The 21,457-nt window shown below is 44.8% G+C and overlaps 2 protein-coding genes across 3 annotated transcripts in view; one reads left to right on the top strand and one right to left on the bottom strand.

Annotated features, from left to right (window-relative positions):
• Positions 1-1,278: 1,278 nt before the first annotated feature.
• Positions 1,279-15,216, bottom strand: NUDT2 (nudix hydrolase 2). Its single transcript, XM_037996014.2, has 3 exons — positions 15,114-15,216; positions 5,792-5,927; positions 1,279-1,871 (listed from the first exon to the last, which is right to left on the bottom strand). Exons 2-3 carry the CDS (start codon positions 5,916-5,918, stop codon positions 1,555-1,557), a joined length of 444 nt encoding a protein of 147 aa, XP_037851942.1. The 5' UTR covers positions 5,919-5,927; positions 15,114-15,216; the 3' UTR covers positions 1,279-1,554.
• Positions 15,217-15,262: 46 nt separating this feature from the next.
• KIF24 (kinesin family member 24) overlaps positions 15,263-21,457 on the top strand; it is a 76,039-nt gene continuing 69,844 nt past the window's right edge. For both annotated transcript variants that reach the window (XM_073021729.1, XM_073021728.1), the window contains exon 1: positions 15,263-15,609. The gene's annotated coding sequence lies outside the window, so the exon portion shown is untranslated. The remainder of the gene's footprint in view (positions 15,610-21,457) is intronic.

Raw genomic sequence — 21,457 nt, 5'->3', positions numbered from 1 at the left:
TTCCTTCTATCTCTAATTATTTATTTATTTGAAGTGGAGTCTCACTCTGTTGCCCAGGCTGGAGTGCAGTGGGCTCTCAGCTCACTGCAACCTCTGCCTCCTGGGTTCCAGTGATTCTCCTGCCTCAGCCTCCCAAGTAGCTGGGACTATAGGCATGAGCCACCATGCCAGGCTAATTTTTGCATTTTTAGTAAAGACGGGTTTTCACCATGTTGGCCAGGCTGGTCTTGAGCTCCTGACTTCAGGTGATCCACCTGCCTTGGCCTCCCAAAGTGCTGGGATTACAGGTGTGAGCCACCATGCCCAGCCTATTTATTTACTTTTGAGACAGTCTCACTCTGTTGCCTAGGCTGAAGTGCAATGGCACCATCTCAGCTCACTGCAACCTCCACCTCCCAGGTTCAAGCAATTCTCCTGCCTCAGCCTCCCAAGAAGCTGGGATTACAGGTGTGCACCACCACACCCAGCTGTTTGTGTTTTTAGTAGAGATAGAGTTTCACCAAGTTGGTCAAGATGGTCTTAAACTCCTGACCTCAAGTTATCCACCCACCTCGGCCTCTCAAAGTGCTGGGATTATAGGCGTGAGCCACCGTGCCTATCTAGTCTCTAATTATTTAAGGTAATATTTTTATTTTTTGAGACAGTCTTGCTTTGTCGCCCAAGCTGGAGTGGGGTGGCACGATCTCAGCTCACTGTAACTTTCCATTTTCCAGGTTCAAGTGATTCTTTGCCTCAGCCTCTCGAGTCGCTGGGATTACAGGTGTGTGCCACCACCCCCAGCTAATTTTTGTATTTTTAGTAGAGACAGGGTTTCACCATGTTGCCCATGCTAGTCTCAAACTCCTGACCTCAAGTGATCCGCCCACCTCGGCCTCCCAAAGTGCTGGGATTACAGGTGTGAGCCATCGTGCCCAGCCCTATTTAAGGTAATATTTACTGAGTACTTACAACATATGTGCCTGGTGCTGGTGAAAGATATATTAGTGAGTAGAACAGACCCAATTCCTGCACTCCAGTCCCACTCACTTGGAAATCCTGACTATGGGTCACAAAGTGTCAGGGCCACTGGTGGGGAGGGGGTGGGTGTGCTTGGCATTCCAGAGGCAAGAGAGCCATCCTGGCAGTGCTGGGTCTCTTCCATTTGGAATCCCTAGCTCTTAAGTTCTCTGGGGATACTGTATGGACACAGAGTTCCCTCTGGTTAAGGTCAGAACTCTGATTCACTTCAGCTTTCTTCTTCCCACCAATGCCAAAAGTCCAAGAAATAAACACAACAGGTTAGAAGGACAACCTTGAGCTGCTTGCAGTTTATTTATAAAGTACAAGGTACACTTACTGGGCCTGGCCTTTTTTATTTTTACTCTTTGCCTTCCTTTCCACCCAGCCAACATTTTTGCATGCTCTCATCTGGGAGTTGAGCCGATTTCACGAATCTATCTGCTCTTGGCTGTGATGAGCCAAATACTAGCACAACCTTCCCTGGACCTGAGGGTGGCTTCATCTTAGAAGGCCCACAAGGATCCTACTGAAGCAAATGACTCTGCTCCAGTCAGCTCAGGCCTCTGTGGAGCAAAGAAACTGGTGTCCTTCTTGGAGTGCTGCCTTCATCTCCTTGAACTGAGCCAACTGGCAGGCCTCCTCCAGCCCCAGCCAGCAGTAGGCTTGGTGCTCATGGGAGAGGCGGATCTCCACATCATAGTCCTTCACCTCTGCCAGCCAGTAAATGACTGTTTTAGGCTTGTTCCTGGCCACATAATTGAGTTCTCTTTTGAATCCCTCAATGATAGTCAGCTGGCCTGCTTCTATGCCCGCTTCCTCTCGAGTCTCCCTCAGGGCTGTTTCCAAGTCATCCTCTCCTGGTTCCACATGGCCTAGTTAGGAGAAAATAGGAAGAAAAGGAGGAGGAAATCTTCCAAAGTTCCCAAAGCTGGATTTTCCAGACTATATATATATTTTTTTCTGTTTTGTTTTGAGACAGGGACTCACTCTGTTGCCCAGGCCAGAGTGCAGTAGGGCAATCAGCTCACTGCAGCCTTGAATTCCTGGGCTCAAGTGATCCTCCCACCTCAGCCTCCTGAGTAGTTAGAACAACAGGCATGTGCCAACATGCCCAGCTAATTTTTTGTTTATTTATTTATTTATTTGGTAAATATAGGGTCTCACTATATTTCCCAGGCTGGTCTCAAACTCCTGGCCTCAAGTCATCCTCCTGTCTCAGCCTCCCAAAGTGCTGAGATTACAGGTATGAGCCACCACACCCAGCCATTCAGTGACTTTTCTAGGTGTTCCTAGGCTAAAGGAAGCCTGGAGATTGGCAATATCCTAACATGCCTGGGAAGGGGGTATAGGGCAGGTAGTGTCTAGTTCTTGGGGTTGGAGCAATCCCACCTTCCCACTCCATCTTCTCTGCAGAGAGTGAAACAGACCATGTGTATAGCAAGTCAGGTTTAGAATACTGCTCTTTGATGGTATGAGATGACCTTCTTCAGATGTCTGCTTTCTTATTCTTTGGAACTTTCTTCATCCCATGCTCTAAGGAATCACTTTTCTATTGGAGACCTTAAAGTGACCTTTTCCAAGGAGAGGGAAGTCCTTTCTTAACAAGTAGAAGTTAGCTGACGAGGAAGTACTTTGCCTACAATCCAGTGAGGACTTAACATTGTCTGCAGGTGGACCCTGACATTCCAGGGCCAAAAGACAGGCTCAAAACCCTGCACTGCTGAATGAGCAGCTGTTTCCATTAAGCTACCAGGCTTTTTCCAAATTGTTTTCCTCTTTCTTACTGGGCAAGGCCTGATTTCAGTTTCATAGGGAAACCCTTGATGGGAACTTAGACTAAGGGCCAGCTGAGAACCACTTCTAAGAAAATATGTTAGCAACACCCAAACCCAAGAAGACAGCTGCCAAGAAACTGCTGTGGGAGAACTTGAAGCTCTGCAGGCTGGAGCAGCTCTCAGTTTTACCTCTAGGCCCCTCCCACAAATCCTCAGCTTCCCCAGAGGGGGCAAGGACTGGGAAGGGTCTGGCAGACTCTGTCTACATTTGGCTCCAGTAAGTTTCTAGGGAGGCCTCCTTGCTCACAGGCTCATGGGGAGCAGAATCTCTCAGTTGTTCCCTCCTTGGTTTGGAGATTGGGGGAGACTCCTTCCCAGGGGTCTACAATGCCCAGAGCCAGTTGCTGCACAAAAAACTCCCCAGGGGCCGGGTGCGGTGGTTCATGCCTGTAATCCCAGCACTTTGGGAGGCCGAGGCAGGTGGATCATCTGAGGTCAGGAGTTTGAGACCAGCCTGGCCAACATGGTAAAACCCTGTCTCTACTAAAAATACAATAATGAGTTGGGCGTGGCAGCGGGCGCCTGTAATCCCAGATACTTGGGAGGCTGAGGCAGGAGAATCACTCGAGCCCAGGAGGCGGAGGTTGCAGTGAGCCGAGATTATGCCATTGTACTCCAGCTTGGGCAACACAGGGAGACTCGTCTCAAACAAACAGACAAACAAAAAAACTCAGAAACTTAGTACTTAAAAACCATTCTAGCTTACGGCTTCTAGGGAATTTTCTCTGCACAAGCACCTCCTATAGTGGTGTACACAAAGACAGATAGGTAATGCATCGGGGGAGCAAGGTGGGAGGGATGCTGCTAGTGACGGGTGATACTGATTCTGGACGTCCTACCTCCCCTCAGAGGTGTATGGAAGTCCCTGAGCACACCCCTCCCAGGGGCATCTATTCAGTATTCTGCCCATCAGTGTTAATTAACAGGGTAGCTTCTGCTGAAGCAGGAAAGGATTAGGAGTGGTCCACTGACATCAGGTAGAGAGAGGAACAAGGCAGTGTGACTCAGGTGATCTGGAGACAAGTGTGACTATTCCTATTCATAGTATTTGTGAAGCTTCTGTCTCTTTTTTCACTTTGTTTCTCCCCAGTACAACTCAAACATGCAAAATTTATTTCCTGTTCCCATTTCCTTATTTTCCTTCAATCCTGGGTCTTTGTCCAACCCTTCTAACCCCACTCCCTTTTAAAGTCCCTGCTTTCGGCTAGGTGTGGTGGCTCACGCCTATAATTCCAGCACTTTGGGAGACCAGCTGGGCAGATCACTTGAGCCTAGGAGTTCAAGACCAGCCTGGGCAATATAGTAAGACCCTGTCTCTATGAAATAATAATAATAATAACAAAATAATTTAAAAAATAAAGTCCCTGCTTCCTTCTGTCTGAGAGCTATTCCTCATTCCAGCAGGCACCTGAGCCACAGTCTGTCCCTCCCAACTCAAACCATCCCAATGGCCTCAGCTAAGAAGGGCTCCTTTTTCCCATTTCTGCCTACACAGCCTGGCTTCTCTTTCAGGACTAAATGACTGCAGCTTTCTTACTCTTAGAGGTGGGGTCAGGAGTACTAGTGGATGAAAACTGGCCAGCTTACAAACAGATGTTGGCTTGGCCTAAGGCCAAGTAGTCTTCACTGTTCTTTCCTCTGGAGACTTGGCCAACTCTACCCTCAGTGCTGAGTGATAGACTCAAGGCACAGGTAGCTAGCTGGTCAAGCTGCAATTCCAAGGTCTCCATAATCTTTACAGCCTCCTGGTCTAAGAAGGCCCTGCCCATCCCCTCACTCCTCCACTCCTGCCACAATCTGCAGATGAATCTATGATCAGGGAGCCCAACTTCTCTGTGCTCCAACTCAAAATACAACTATGTTCAGAAACACTGTAGAAGTCATACTCTCTGTGTTTAGTTCAAAAGAAAAACCGGGCTGGGTGCAGTGGCCCACGCCTGCAATCCTAGCACTTTGGGAGGCCCAGACGGGCAGATCACCTGAAGTTAGGAGTTTGAGACCAGCCTGGCCAACATGGTGAAACCCCGTCTCTACTAAAAATACAAAAATTAGCCGGGCGTGGTGGTGGGTGCCTGTAATCCCAGCTACTCGGGAGGCCGAAGCAGGAGAATTGCTTGAACCTGGGAGGTGGAGGTTGCAGTGAGCTGAGATTGCGCCACTGCACTCCAGCCTGGGAGAGAGAGACTTCGTCTCAAAAAATAAATAAATAAATAAAAAGAAAAACCTAATGATAGGGACACTGAACTAGGAGTCAAAGGAAATTGATCAAATGAAATCAGAGACAGGCTAGAAGAAAACTTAGGATTTTCTTTTTTTTTGAGACAGGCTGTGTTGTCCAGCACGATCTCGGCTCACTGCAGCCTTGATCTCTCAAGCTGAAGTTATTCTCTAACCTCAGCCTCCTGAGTAGCTGGGACTACAGGTGTGCACCACCATGCCTGGCTAATTTTTGTATTTTTTGTAGAGACAGGGTTTCGCCATTTTGCCCAGACTGGTCTCAAGCTCCTGGGCTCAAGCAGTCTGCCCACCTCGACCTCCAAAAGTGCTGGGATTATAGGCATGTGCCTGCCCAAAAACTTAGGATTTTCTAATCAAGCCCTTGTTTGACAGATGAAAAACCCAAAGCTCAGAGAGGTGGGCACACAACTCAGTCAACCTCAAGGTCCCCAATTCCCTGCCCACTGGCTTTTCTCTTACCCAGCCATTCACCACAGAGGTTGGAGAGCTGGCGAATGATACTCATAAAAACACCCTGGAATTCAGTCACAGAATTCTATTTCCAGCTCTACTCTGGCCTGGTCTAGAGACCTTGTATGTAGAAAGGTTCAAGGCTCCTACCTTCCCTACCCCCTTTTGCTACATAGTCACTGGGCATCAAGCCTTGGGGAGGGCCTGGCTGGGTAGATTTCTGAGCAGCGCTTGGCAGTTTCCCAAGAGCTGGCCCCTCTGGCGTCTACCTTTGGGAGGAGTCCAGTGATGAATGCCATCTGATGCCTGCAGCAGTAAAAACTCAATTGTATTGTTGTCCACTTTGGGAATGAGGCATCTTCGGAAGATGATCAAGCCACATGCTCTCAGGGCCATGGTCTTATCCTAAGGATTTAACAAAGAAGATACAGAATATTGGGAAGTTACACAAAATAGGAAGCTCCATACTGGGGGGTAGCAATCTGGTGCTGGACAGTAGCACAGACTAGCTAACTGTGATCTCATAGCCCACAGAAAAAGGCAGCATGTCCAGGACCAATGGAGGGCATCCAGGAATCAGAGACTGACCTTTGTGTGTAACTGCAGGACCTTGGCAACTACCCTCAGTTCAATGTGGCCTCTATCCCAACACCTCCAGGGCTCCCTGTAAAACAGGGCTGGCATGCCTTTGTTATGCCACTGGAGATCCTCAGAAGCAAACAAGAAATCTTTTGAAACAAGAAAGATGCTGGGAATGGGAGAGAAGCAGTACAAGTTTTATCATCAAACCCGTAACCCCATTTGCCCCAGCCCATATCCTGAGCCCCTGAAGCGCACAGCCCCCCAGCAATGTGGTTTCTGACAATGCAGAGAGGTCATCTACAGAGGAGGGTAACTTCATAGAGAAAAAAATATTTCGTTGAGTTTTTGTTTTTCTTTTGAGACAGGGTCTCCCTACATTGCCCAGGAAGTGATTCACCTACCTCAGCCTCCCAATGTGTTGGGATTATAGGCATGAGCCACCATGCCCAGCCTGATATTTTTTTAGTCTTTTATTTTATCCATTTTTTGTTTTAAGAGACAGGACTCACTATGTTGCCTAGAATGGCCTCAAACTCCCGGACAGAAGTGGTCCTCCCCCCTGGTGGATCATGAGGTCAAGAGATCGAGACCATCCTGGCCAACGTGGTGAAACCCTGTCTCTACTAAAACTACAAAAATTAGCCGGGCGTGGTGGCATGTGCCTGTAACCCCAGCTACTCGGAAGGCTGAGGCAGGAGAATCGCCTGAACCCGGGAGGTGGAGGTTGCGGTTGTGGTGAGCTGAGATCGGACCACTGCACTCCAGCTTGGTGACACAGCAAGACTCTGTCTCAAAAAAAAAAAAAGACAAAAAAAGAAAGTGGTCCTCCCCCTCAGCCTCCCAAGCAGCTGGCAATACAGGCACATGCCACCATTGCCTGACATTGCTGGTGCCTGGGGGTAGCAGAGCTGATGCAGAGAGGGCGGCTGGAGCAGGAGTTGCTATCCTCCATGGCCCCTTTGCTGGTGCTCAATCAGGATAAGTTTGCAGCTGTGAAAGGCATAAAAATCAGGCCCAAATAGAAACCTACTCCAGGGCAATTCTCAGGACTGCCAACAGATGGTAATGTTACTCTAGAGAATAGCAGTTTCTCACCAAAAACCAAACCCAACACCAAGATCTTTCCAAGCTTTTCCAAACCTGTAACAAAAGTTTTTAAGGATTGGAAATAATCTGAAAGGGGATTTCTGAAATGATCTGTGCTCTCATATACTGTTGGTAGAAAAGTAAATTTGCATATCCCCTTAGGAGGGCAATTTGATAATAATTATCAAAACATAAAATGCACATTCCCTAAGAGTCAGCAATTCCATTTCTAGCCACTCTCACATAAGAAATATAGGTTTAAGGCTGGGCGCGGTGGCTCAAGCCTGTAATTCCAGCATTTTGGGAGGCCGAGACGGGCGGATCACGAGGTCAGGAGATCGAGACCATCCTGGCTAACACGGTGAAACCCCATCTCTACTAAAAAAATACAAAAAACTAGCCAGGCGAGGTGGCGGGCGCCTGTAGTCCCAGCTACTCGGGAGGCTGAGGCAGGAGAATGGCGTAAAACCTGGGAGGCGGAGCTTGTAGAGAGCTGAGATCCGGCCACTGCACTCCAGTCTGGGCGACAGAGCGAGACTCTGTCTCAAAAAAAAAAAAAAAAAAAAATAGGTTTAAGATGTACACACAATGATGTTCACTACAACTTTGTTTGCAATATCAAAAAGGAAAAGAGCTAGAAACAAATATCCATCAATATGGGAATGGGCAAAAAGTATAGTATATCTATATGATGAAATAGTATGAAGCCATTAAAAAAATGAGGTCAAGGCTGGGTTCAGTGGCTCATGCCTTTAATCTCAGCATTCTGGGAGGCTGAGGCAGGAGGATCACCTGAGTCCTGGAGTTTGAGACCAGCCTGGACAACATAGTGAGACCTCATCTCTACAAAAAAATAGAAAAAAATTAGCCAGGTGTGGTGGCATGTACCTGTAGTTCTAGCTACTTGGGAGGCCAAGGTGGGAAGATTGCTTGAGCCTGGAAAGTTGAGGCTGCAGTGAGCCATGTTTGCATCACTGTACTCCAGCCTGGGCAATACAGTGAGACCTTGTCTCAAAAATAAAAGAAAAAGAGGGCCGGGCGCGGTGGCTCAAGCCTGTAATCCCAGCACTTTGGGAGGCCGAGACGGGCGGATCACGAGGTCAGGAGATCGAGTCCATCCTGGCTAACACGGTGAAACCCCGTCTCTACTAAAAAATACAAAAAAATAGCCGGGCGAGGTGGTGGGCGCCTGTAGTCCCAGCTACTCGGGAGGCTGAGGCAGGAGAATGGCGTAAACCCGGGAGGCGGAGCTTGCAGTGAGCTGAGATCCAGCCACTGCACTCCAGCCTGGGCGACAGAGCGAGACTCCGTCTCAAAAAAAATTAAAAAAAATAAAAATAAATAAAAGAAAAAGAAAAAAAAAAATTAGGTCAAGCCTAATGTGCTGCTTGTAAGAAAAATTTTTAGACACATGAAAAGAAGATAGTTCTGAATAGTATGTATAATGAAATCCCCGTTTGAGTTTACAAAATCATATATAAAGTGGTAGGCTTTCATTAAACACCATGTTCTATTTTCCTGGACTCCCTGTTTATGCCAAGATCTTACCCCATTCCAGAAGCCAAAAGGAAGCACCCCATCACTGTAGAACTGGTGAACAAAGATTTCATATTATTGGTCCATGGCTGAGGCAGAAACAGGTAGCTAATCCCATGCCCTCCCTACAAAGATGTTCAAAAAGCATTAGAAAGTTATAGATGTAGGGTACCTTGCTCCTGCCTCAGGTCCCATGGAATGAATGTTAGAATCCCTAAATAAGCTTAGGGATCCAAGACTAGAGGGCACAGTGCCCTGCCTAAGACAGGAACTCCATACCACTGCCACCATCAGCACAGCATGGACAAGCAAAGATGCCTGCATGGGGAGCCTGCGCTAGCCACATGGAACCACTGGGGAGAGGAGAGCAGCGGTGGGGTAGGGGAGGAATCTTAGGGTAGTGACAAGGGTATACCCTAGCAAGAATGTATTTCAGTGGATGCCAGTATATTAGGGATGACTACATCTAAGAACCACATCAGCTAACAGTTCATCTGAATGGGGCCAGAAGAGCTAGGATCAGATGCTCATTCTCCACCTATATTCTGGACCCATGGAAAGAACAGTTCTTCTAGAAATACAGAACTCCTCACTGCTCTTTCAATTGCTTGACTTGAGCCAACTATTCTCTAGAATTCCTCCTACCTACTCTATACACACAACCTCCTACTCGTCAGAAGCAGCTCAGATGTCACCTCCTTTGTGAAACTTTCTGGCTTTAATCACTCCATGTTCTGCGTCCTTAACATGGCTTGAACAAACTTAAAAGTTCAATCAGGGAAGCAAATGCTATGAGTGACAGAAAACTAAAGATTTATTATAAGGAGTAGACATTGTGTATCTTTAGAAGTTGGCGGAGAAATCCATGCAACTCTGTCGCCTCTGCACCTGGTGTTGGGCCTGAAGTCTGTGAGGCCAGCAGTTAGGAAGAAAACTGGATGTGAGGTGGAAGAGAACAAAGACAAACTGGAACCTCTGAGAACAAACTGGGATCTACAAGGACAACTGGAACTCATGAGGACAAACTGAAACCCACAGCTTCCTTTCACTGGCCCCAAGCTCAGCAACTCAGGTGATCTGGAGAAGCCGGAGCCCTCTGCTACAAAGCTGACTGCACACATGGCCCAGGACTCAGAGGAGCTGAAGGAGGAAATTCAGTAGGAGCTGGGGATACTGGGGGCTGTGTGATGACCTTCACCAACAAGGTGAGCCAGCAGATCAGAGAGAACGTACAGGCACTGCCACCATGCCTGGTACCCTGCTCTGTCCTTCACAGTGTACAGACCCAGCTCTGTCCTTCACAGTGTACCGGCCGCTACTTCAATTCAGCTTTCCAAATCTCTCACGAAATTTTCTTGTGGACAACCCTCACCTGGAAGCAGATGGGAAGGACACTGGGAATCCAGCATAGCTAAACTGACACAGTACAATGCCACCACAAGCGCATATACCTAGTATAGTAAATCTCTGCTGCTACCTCTGGCGGGGAAGAGCCAGATTATAAGCTCTGTTTTCTTGGGACCCAGCACAGCAGTTCTGAACAGATGTTCATTGACTCAAAAGAACTCTCTCCCCACCTCCCACTCAAACAAATGTTTGAGTATGTTCTGGGGCCCTGGGAAATAGCCCAGTGTTTTCCTGAAGAGTGCCATTTACATAAAAGTGAATGGAGCTATTGTTGGGGGTTTTCTGTTTTTCTGGAGACTACAAAGCTGAAACTGTCCACGGGTTTGAAAGTAGCCAGCTTTCACACACAGACTCCAAGTGGATTCAAACCTCAGGGGGTTAAAGAACACAGCATCCAATATGCAAATATGCCTGCAGCCAGGATTGCGGAGGTGAGAACTCCAGGCTGACAGCAGGCAATTCACACTTCAAAAAAGTGGCAGAGTGCCTGAGATGGTTAGAAAAAACCTGAACCAAAAAACCCTCAATGTCATCAGAAGGTTCCAGAAGCTAAGGAAAAATATTCTTGGCTTTCTCCATATATACAATTCCCTAAGAGCCTAGGAGGTTCGGGACCTAGGTACCAAAAAAAGAATTTACAAATACATGGCTATGCTGTTTGTTTCAATATTTTCATCAAATTAATCAGAGTAACTGTAAAAAGCCCTCAGAAATGTAATTTTAGGTTCAGGTAGAGCTCTCCAAATTTTCCCTCTGACCTGTTCTCCATAGTCTAATATCCCTTTAGCAAAAACAGCATTTCATGCCGTGTTATCAATTAAGCATCTATATATACTGTGCCAGCTATACTGTGCAAGACTTTTGACAACTATTGTTTCTAAAGCTCAAAACGACCTTTCAAGAGAAGCATTATTGTATCTAGTTTACAAGGATATTATTTTAAAAGGTTAAAATACTTGCACAAGGGCATAGCTGGTCTGTAAATGGTGGGATCTCAATCTAAGTAAGTAACTCCAAAGTCTATAATTTTTGTCCCTATCATAGCTCTGTTCACCATGAAAGAGTAGGGCTTAGGACACAAATGGCCCTGAGAGAGGACAGATACAAATGATTTATAAAATCATTTCCAGTTTCAAAATTCCCAGTCTTTTTTTTTTTTTTGATAGGGTCTCTCTGTGTCATCCAGGCTGGAGGGCAATGGTATGATCGCAGCTCACTGCAGCCTCAGGGCTCACTGCATCCCTTCTGGGCTCAAGGAATTTTCCTGTCTTAGCCACCTGGGTAGCTAGGACTACAAGCAGGAGCCATGACAACTGGCTAAATTTTAAAAACACTTTTTTTGTAGAGATGGGGTCTTGCTATGCTGACCAAACTAGTCTTGAAGTCCTGGCCTTAAACGATCTTCCCACTTTGGCCTCCCAAAGTGCTGGGATTACAGGTGCAAGTTACCGTGCCTGGCCCCAAATTCCCAGTCTTTAATCTGTATTCATTTGGAGGTTAAGATGTCAAGCTGGGATCATTTCCACCAAAAAGGTTTTAGTTGGGGGGAGAGGGCCGTAGACATTAAGTCCTGTATCCGAAGGAGACTCTGAAGGAGGGGTAAAATGTAGCCTCAGGCTCCTAATAGCACCTGTCTCATAAGGGTTTCTATGCCTCCTCTCCTCTTTTCTGGGAAGCAGGAACCTAAAACCACATGTTCCACTTAACTTAGGGCACTAGTGTCCAGAAAATTTGCCCAGGCCCTCCTCCAAATGAGGAGGAAGGCCAACTGTTTGCCTGCCCACAAGCAGTTCTATGTGACTGCAATTCTATGTGACTACTCCTTCACCTCCCACATCATAATCATCTTTTCTCCAATTTGCCAGTTTCTTTCTTCCCTTTTGGAGTGGACAGAAATGAGGCAGCCACCCATGAGTAAAGCTCTTTCTTGTGAGAACAATAACAAAAGGAAGAGAAGGAAAAAAAAAGAAATGCAAAAGAAAAGCCCCAACTACCATGAATAAATTGAGACAAAGAAAATATTCCCTCAAATGCACTTTTCCCTGGACAACTGCCACTCTATTCTTCTTGCAGAGATGAAGCTGCTGAGTCATTTTTCTATTTTTGCTGTTGGCTGAGGGAGAAAACAGGAGATTTTACCTATAATGGCATAAATATTGGCTTCTAGGATAAGGCCAAAGTCAGACAAGGTTGGGACAAAAATCATTCTTAGTGAAGGGGATTTGTTAAGCAGCCTATTACTGCCATCTGCTGTACAATTCTAGAAAGCTAACTTGGGGAATTGTAACATTAAAGCCTGAAGCCTTTAGGGGTTCAAAAGCCTTTAGGAGTAAACAAAAACCCTAAAGGGGTTTTGTTGACTCATCTCATGTCTGTTGTGTGTATCCCATGCGACAGACAGTGTGAAGGATTGACAGATATGAAGCTGAATACTACAAAGCACCAACTTCCTAGAGATTAACAGACTAGTGAAAGTGGAAGACATTCCAACAGACAAGTTACAGTGTGTTTTGTGCAACATAAGATGGAAAAGCAGCAAAGAAGCATCTTTAGGTTAACACGGTACCCCATAAGGATTCTGATGGGTCGTTAGTTTACCAGGCAGAAGGGAGGCAGATGCAAGGCATTGCCAGCAAAGGGAGGAGTGTGGGCAACACCCTCAAGTGCAAAATGACATCTCACTGGTAAATAGCTTAGTTTATATTCTGTAGGCAATGAAGCCTCTGACTGGTCTTAGGCAAGGATATAATTTGGTCAGACTGACATTTTACAAAGACATTCTAGCTGCAAGCAAGGTGGGGAATGAATAGGACAGACTGGAAGCAGAGAGATTAACCAGTTACAAGTCTACTGCAACAGACCAGTTAACAAATGATTCTAGTTAGATCAAGGCAGAGGCTGTGAGAAAGGAAAGGAAGGGATGAATCTGAGAGATATTTCAAAGTAAAATGGACAATATTGATATTTCATTGTCTAAGGGACAGAGAGATGTTTCATAAGCCAAGAGAAAGAGAAAGGCTTTGGTTTGAGTGCCTGGGTGGAAGATGGGGTGCAAGTGAATCATTTGTTCGGGAAAAGTTGAATTAGAAGTGCTATAGTCTACCCATAAGATAAATGAACAGATGTGTCTAAAGTTCAGTGATCCTCTCATCCCATCTCTTCATTTCCCAAGGTGGGAATTTTCTTTTTTAAAATCATTTTTATTAGAATAATTTTTTTCTCCTCCCCTCTCTACCAAGACCACGGTGAAAATTTTCTATTAGAGCAAGATATAGCTCCTACCATAGGTACCTCGGCAGCCCACATTCCCTCCAATTTAGGTAGGTCAAGCTGTCCAACCTGCCCCTGCATCTATCTGGTATTCCAAGCATTTTCATCCTCCTTTAATCAGAAACACAGAAAAGCATGGCTGTCTAGGCAGTCAGAAAGGCCTAGCTATTGAAGTTAATAGTTGTTACTTAGAGCAAGATACTTAACTTCCTCATTGGTAAAACGAAGTTAACACCTACTTTTCATGGTTGTTGTGGAGTTTATAAATGATATATATAGAAAAAGGGTCTGACATTATCAGAAGTACTAAATATATGAGTTATTCTTATCCATGTGTCATAAAAGATCATCAGAAAGCTTCTCTGTTGTAAAGAAATGACTTTTCATTTTGTCTGTAAAACTGCTGAACACTGTTCACCACAGTATATATATTCCTTATAAGGACCCACAGAATAAATTCCTTTTAATATAGAAACTAGAAAAATAATTTATCTTTTGAAGAATGGATTTGTTTCCTTATTAGTAAGAATTACCTTTTTTCCCTTAACTGACTAATTTTGGTCAAAATTGGGTACTCAATTACAGTAAGTACACCAACCCACTGACCAGTGTATTTGCCTGTTCTTATTATAAAGATAATAGCTACCATTTTTTAAGAAGTTACTACTTGCCAGGCGTTGTGTCAAGTGCTTTACCTTCATTATTTCACTTAATCTTCACAACAACCCGCTGAGGCATTACTGCCATTTTTCAGAGGAGTAGAAAGGGAATTATGGCTCAGAGATGTCTGGGTAGTGATTCAAATGTAGGTCTGCCTGACTCCTAACATCATTCATCTTAACCTCGACTTTATAACAGCGTTTTACATTTGACAATTTGATTGCATTTTTGTTTGTTTGTTTGTTTTTTGTTTTTTTGAGACGGAGTACCGCTCTGTCGCCCAGGCTGGAATGCAGTGGCGCAATCTCGGCTCATTGCAAGCTCCGCCTCCCGGGTTCATGCCATTGTCCTGCCTCAGCCTCCCGAGTAGCTGGGACTATAGGAGCCCGCCACGACGCCCGGCTAATTTTTGTATTTTTTTTTAGTAGAGACCGGGTTTCACCGTGTTAGCCAGGATGGTCTCGATCTCCCGAGCTCGTGATCCGCCCGCCTTGGCCTCCCAAAGTGCTGGGATTACAAGCGTGAGCCACCGCGCCCGGCCTGCATTCAGTTTAAGCTGTCAATTCTTTTTTTTTAAGGCGGTGGGGTTCTCGTTCGACTTTCTTTACTTCTGCTATAACTGCCACGATATTACCCATTCAATAATTGAAGCAATTAGAAAACATAAAATCTCTTTTGGAAAGCAGGCGGGGTTTAACAGGTAACAACAAAGTGAAATTGAGGCCCAGGGAGGGTCAGGGTCGGCGCCAGGGCCTCTAGGCCCTAAACCTGGACCTCTCCCGCCTCTGGGATTTGGACGACCCATCCCATCCCCACTCGGACGGGGGCAACCAAGGCTCACAGGGTCAGGGAACCTCCCTTCTCCCGGTGCAGACAGGAAAACTGAGGTCCTGAGAGCGGATGGGACCTGGCCTGCCCACACCTCACTGCCAACTTGAAGGAGGGCACATCCATCTCGGGCCCTGCAGAGACCGGAAGCAGATTCCCATCGCTCCAAGGCTCATTTCCTCCACTAAGAACTAAATTCAAGTGGACCCTAAGCATACTCACCAGAAGCAGAGGGAGGCAGGAGGCGGATCTTGGACGGAAATTGGAAGTACACCGGCCAATCAGAAGAGCCTGGTTGCGCTTGGGACTACCAATAGAATTTGGCAGAAGGCTCTTCGACCCGCCTCAAGGGTGCCTGTCTCACACGGAGAACGTCGCGAGATCTTCCCTCAAGCCGAACGATTGGCTGAAGGTCGGAAATTGAGAACTACGCCCGCTGTTTCTTCAGACCTCTGATTGGTCTTCTAGAGGAAAAGTCAACGAACGTCAACCGATTCCTTGGATGCCCATTGGTGGGTGGTGCGGGAGTGGCGACGCGCGGGCCACAGCGCGGGCGTTCGAACTGGCGCTTGGTGGCGTTGCCATGGAGATGCGGCCTGGCCGCCGCCGGTGACTCCCGGGTTGACAGGGCTCTTAAGTTGCGGGCCTTGGGGCTCACTCCCGACGGCACTGTCTTCTTCTCTTCTCAGACAGAGCGGACCGAGGAGTTTGGACCGAGGTGAGAAAGGGCAGGGAGAATAGAGGAGGGGTAGGTCTGGTCCGGAACCGTGGCGCCTGCCCTCCGACAGGGGTGCGCGTGACGTCCGCTGAGGGCGGGAGGAAACTGGCAGTTGTGAAGGAACCGGGAGTTGGCCTCTCTTGGTTCTTCCTAAAGTTCACCTACTCTCCTACCTTTCATCTCCATATCTCTGTCTTGTCTTCAGCAATTATCTTGAATGCCACTTCTCTCACTTTGGGAGACTAAACTCTTGAGTCCCAATGTCCTCTTGCTTTTGAACCGATAACCCTGACCGTGCGGCACCTCTCTTACGGCGCTTCTGTTCGGCCTTGGGTTGTGTACTTCCGGGAAGCCCATTCTCTTCCCTTATCCCATAAAATTTTGAAGCCTTTGAGGTAAGGCAAGCATCGTTCACAATGTCTTGCATATAGTAGATTTTCAGGAAATATTTGTTGAGTTGAATTTAATTTACAAGAAATAGATTGGATTCCTCTTCATGCCCTGCCTCGTTGTCTCTCCGCTTCAGAGACGATTTTTTATTTCGAGGCTAGGGGAAGGCCACCCTAATCTTAAATGCAAAAGGACCTGAAAGTCCACAGTCCGCAGCGGGCCTTTCTACTCTTTGTGAAAGGCTAAACTCTTTTGGATTGGTTGCTACAACTCTTCCTGCATTTGTGGCTTTTAGCCTTGGTCTCCCAATAATTTTATTAGACTCCTTTTAGTCTTTGCTTAAAATAAACCATTCTGTTGCTGTATGCCGAGAGAGTTTATCTCCGTTTAGCTTCTTAGTGACCGGCAGCTATTGTCACATTTTAAGTGTGCTTTGGAAAATGTTTTAAAGCATCTTCTTTGTATTTGTATTCTACAAGTAGAGAGGCTTTGTAGTCTCTCTACTGAAGTGCATATAACAGCTGCTCAGGTGAACTCTCATCTATTCATCAGGTGTCCATGATAGAATTGCGTTCCTAAGACTGTTTCGTTGTTAACTCATGAATTATATATTGACGGTCTGATTGTTGGTGTGATTCTTCCTTATGTCAAATTCATAGCTCACTGGTGGCCTTAATAAAAGGAGTGAAAAAGTTCAGTACAGCAGCTATGTTCTTGTTACCCTTTTATAAAAGTTGGAAACACTACCTTATTGCTAAACTGCAGATCTGTGATATATAGTGGAAACCCACTATATGTGGGTTGGCTTTGGCTCTCTCTCTGTCTCTAATTCACTGTGGGTGGCTTTGCAAGTCATTTAGTCCCTTTATTATTATGATTTTGGCTTTTTCTTTATTTTTTAGAGAAAAGATTTTGCTCTGTCACCCAGGCTGTAGTGCACTAGCATGATAATAGCTCACTGCAGCCTTGAACTCCTGAATTTAGCCCCTTTAGACCTCACTTTTTCCATCTGGAAAATCAAAGAATTGAATTAGATTAAAATTCTTGTGGCTTTACTATCATCAAGTCAGGGAGTTGATGTCAGGTAGACCACTCGCTCTCAGCCTTCCAAAGACCAAACAGACTTTTTTCTTAGCTGCTGAAAGTGGTAGTAACCATTTATTGAGTGTTTACCCCGTACAAAGCACTGTATCCAGGGCTTTATATACATATTACATTTTTCTTAGTATAGCACATTAATGTACTGCTAAGATAGCATTTTATTTAAAACTTGTGGTTTTATGTTGTTAATGAAAATCTTTAGCTATTCAAAGTGTGTCCTTGGGGCAACCTAAGGTATGATCCTATCACTTTTTAGTTTAGGGGGAACCACAGTTTCTTTCTCTGGGCTGCTCTTTTGTCCTTTGTAAAGTGAGGGGCCGAACTCTTCTAGATCCCTTCCAGGTCTAGTATTCTATGATGACTGATCTGTTAATCTAGTTTCCCCATACTGGCTCAGCAAAACAGTTTATAATTTGCACAGTGTAGATCCTCAACACATTTTGTTAAATAAATAATAGAGTTCTACTTCTTAAACTTTGGGTATGTGGTCATTGTATACCTCCCAAGTTACTGTCTCAAGGGTTTTGATGTTCATATCATGTTGAATAAGAAGAGTTTTCTGTAGGTATAAACTAATAATAATAGTATAATATATTGTTGAGTGTTTATATACCAGACACTGAATTTAGCAGTTAATTTACATTATTCTGATTAACCCTCATGAAAGGAAACATTTTTTCCAAGTCAGCATTTTTTTGGTCAGTTCAATGCAGTAGCTTCCTAAATGATCTCCCTCTTTCCACTTTTACCCACCTGCTGTGATCCATTCCTCACAGAACTGGGAGAGTGAACTTTATATACTTTCCCCACTTAAAATCCTCTAATGACTTTCTACTTCACTTAAAAGTAAAATTCGGACACTTTTATGTGGCCCAGTACACCTTACATAATCTGGCCCTTACCTTTCTTTCCTCTTATACTATTCTTCTTCTCGCCTACTATGCCAGCCAACCTGTCCATGTTTGATGGCTTGATTATGCCATGCTCATTTCCACCTTTGGGCTAATGTGCTCACGTGGAACCCTCTTCCTCCTGATTTTTACATAAGTGACTCCAAGTTATTTCAGGTTTCACCTCAAATGTTCCCTTCTGAATGAAGCCTTCTCTGAACATCCAATGTAAAGTAAGCCCTGCACCTGGCTTTATTCTTCTGTAGTGATTATTATCATCTAAAACTACTGCTTATTGATTATTAATTATCTCCTCCCATTAAAATAATAGTGCCATGAGGGCAGTGACTTTATCTGTTTTTTGGGATTTTTTTTTGGAGACAGGGTCTTACTCTGTCACCCTGTTGTCCACACTGAACTGCAGTGGCGTGATCATGGCTCACTGCAGCCTCAGACTCCCAGGCCCAAGAAATCCTCCTACCTCAGCCCCCCAAGTAGCTGGGACCACAGGCACGTACCACCATGCCCAGCTAATTTTGTTTATTTGTAGAGATGAGGTCTCACTATGTTGCCCAGGCTGGTCTCAAACTCCTGGGCTCAAGCAATCCTGCCTCGGCCTCTAAAGTGTTGGGATGGCAGGCCTGAGCCACTGCGCCTGGCTGAACTTGTCTGTTTTGTTCACTTATATTCCCGGTGCATAAAACAGAGCCCAGCTCATACAAGTCTCTCAAAAAATATTTCTTGAGGATTGAATAAAGGTTCCTCTTGGAACTGTGACCATATCTGTGTCCATATCAATTCATTTGAGTAATACAAACTTGCATCATTTTGGTGCCCAGGAGCAGTGACTCACGGCACCACCATCTCTTGTCACAATTTTCCTAAGTAATCAAATTACCCTGATAAATAGTTTCTACCACCTGTTACCACAAATGATATCAAATGCTTTTATAGAGTTTTAATATAGTATAGGAATATTTATTTATTAAACAATTATTGAATATTATTTCCAATCACTGTTTTATTTATTTTTATTTTTTTTTCTGAGATAGAGTCTCGCTCTGTTGCCCAGGCTGGAGTGCAGTGGTGCAATCTTGGCTCACTGCAACCTCTGCCTCCCAGGTTCCAGCAATTCCCATGTCTCAGCCTCCTGAGTAGCTGGGATTATAGAGTGTGTGCCAACATTCTCAGCTAATTTTTTTATTTTTTGTGGAGATGGGGTTTCGCCACGTTGACCAGGCTGGTCTTGAACTTTTGGCCTCAAATGATCCGCCCACCTTGGCCTCCCAAAGTTCTGGGATTACAGGCATGAGCCACCGTGCCCGGCCCCAGGCAGTGTTTCAGAACCCGCATATAAAAACACTAATAAGACACATTGCTTTTTTCTTTTTTTTTTTTTTTTTGAGATGAAGTCTCACCCTATCGCCCAGGCGTGCAGTGGTGTCATCATGGTTTACTGTACCCTCAACCTCCTGGGCTCAAGTGATCCTCCCACCTCAGCCTCCCAAGTAACTGGGACCACAGGTGTGTGCCACCATGCCCCATGCCCCATTAATTTTTATATATTTACTTATTTATAGAGATGGGGTCTCCATATGTTGCCCAGGCTGGTCTTAAACTCCTGGGCTCAAGTGATCTTTCTGCCTCAGTCTCCCAAAGTGCTGGGATTACAGGTGTGAGCCGCTCTGCCTGGGCAAGCACATTCCTTGACCGCAAAGAGACTATACTTTATTAGGGGAAATAGACATAGTTAAATAATTATCATGTAATAATTATTAACATAATTAACTGTAATAATAGAGATATGCTAAAGGTATGATGCAGACACGGAAGGGACATCTGATCATATTGGGGGAGACCAGAAAAGACCTCATTTGTTGTTATAATCAGTAAGAGGTAGGCAGGTAAAGGGAAGTTTGATGATAGTGGAGAAGGCTGCTTAAGAGCATAACGTGAATGAATGCACAGAGAAATAAAATGGTCTAAGAAGTTGACTAAACTGGAGAGCGAGGAAGGGGCTAGATTATAGAAGGATTTGTGGGACATCCTTAGGAGTTTGGACTTTGTACTCTGTGTAGGTGATTAGATGCCACTGAAGGGTTTTAAATAAGGGAGCAGCATTGCTATTACTGCTTTCAAAAGAGTGATCTGTCTCTACAGTCTGGAAGATGGTTTGATGGGGGGCATAACTGGAGGCCAGGAGAACAGGTATGAGATATGTAATGAATAGGTGGAAGATACGGGACTGAATAGCCAGAGCAGTGGTGGTAGGAATGAGGATAGGAGAGGAGAAATTTGGCAATTATTTGGGAGATTAAATTGTCTGGATCTGTTGATTAGGTTTGGGATTAAGGGAGAAGAAGGCCTCTAGGATGCTTTCTCATTTAGTTCTGAGGGACTGCATGAATGGTATTTTCACCCCGCTTCCAAAGAAGAGAAGTGGAGGGGCAGATTTTGTCAGGAGGTATAATGAATTCTGTTATTGACAAGTTCAGATGCTCAACTGTGGAGACATTTTTATAGTGATTCCTGCTGTTTTTGCTGCAAGACATAGCCATGAGATTGTTTTACTACGAGGCGAACTAAAGTTACACTGGGATTCTGGAAGTAACCCACTTAATAATATTGCATAACATCCAGACCAAAGAGACTAATTGAGATTTCACCAGCAATGAGGGGTAGTACTGCGTCTATTACAGTCTTTTAAGTTAGCCACTTGCTTATGTGAGATTTGATTAGATAAAACTAGTGGTATAGAATTATGTAGCCAATATATGGCTATCAGATCACTTTCTAAAACAAATTTATATCATGGTTTTGAATAAATTAAATTATCTGTGCCTCAGTTTCTTTATTTGTAAAAAGGGAGATGATACTAATTGCCATCTATCACAAAAAGTCTTGGAAGATTATTCAGGTAGCACAATTAATTACATGTTAATAATTTTGATTACAGTGAATGAAATTACTGTTTTAGTCATTCTTTGCTTTCTGGATGTCACTCCTTTGGAAATAATTCCTGGTCCCATGGTGGCGACAGTTCCCAAAGGGACTGAAAGAATCTCTGTCATCTTGGTAATTTGCGAAAACTGATTGTAACAGTTATTTTTCTGATTGAACACGTGAAATATATTTTGTTGAAAGTGTTTTATGACTGCAATGTGACAAAAATCTGAAAACGACAACTTCCTGCAGTTTGGTCAGACCAAGATTTTAAAAATAAAGCACTGAATTTAAACCCAACATTGGTTACCACCTGTTACTGAGAAGTCTTTCAAAATTAAACCTCTATATTTAGAGAAAGTAATACTTGCACTGGTTTAAGATAACTAGGTTCTAAAATTTTGTTATGTTTATTTTTAGGTGATTGCTCATGCTTTTCACCAAATGTAAAAACGTAGTAAACTCATTGTAGGGCTCTTGAGGGGAATTGTAGTAATTGCAAAGCATTAGCTACTTAACCATAA

This window comes from Chlorocebus sabaeus, chromosome 12 (genome assembly GCF_047675955.1).
Source record: "Chlorocebus sabaeus isolate Y175 chromosome 12, mChlSab1.0.hap1, whole genome shotgun sequence".
Classification (NCBI taxonomy): domain Eukaryota; kingdom Metazoa; phylum Chordata; class Mammalia; order Primates; family Cercopithecidae; genus Chlorocebus; species Chlorocebus sabaeus.
Note: the sequence above shows the minus strand (reverse complement) of the source record. Positions and strands in the feature narration are given on the sequence as shown.

What these genes read in the sequence shown, in the direction of transcription:
- NUDT2 (XM_037996014.2), bottom strand. Translation starts at nt 5,918, where the DNA reads ATGGCCCTGAGAGCATGTGGCTTGATCATCTTCCGAAGATGCCTCATT. An exon ending in TCACTGGACTCCTCCCAAAG is followed by an intron (nt 1,872 to 5,791) that starts GTAGACGCCAGA and finishes TCTCCTAACTAG; the next exon opens with GCCATGTGGAACCAGGAGAG.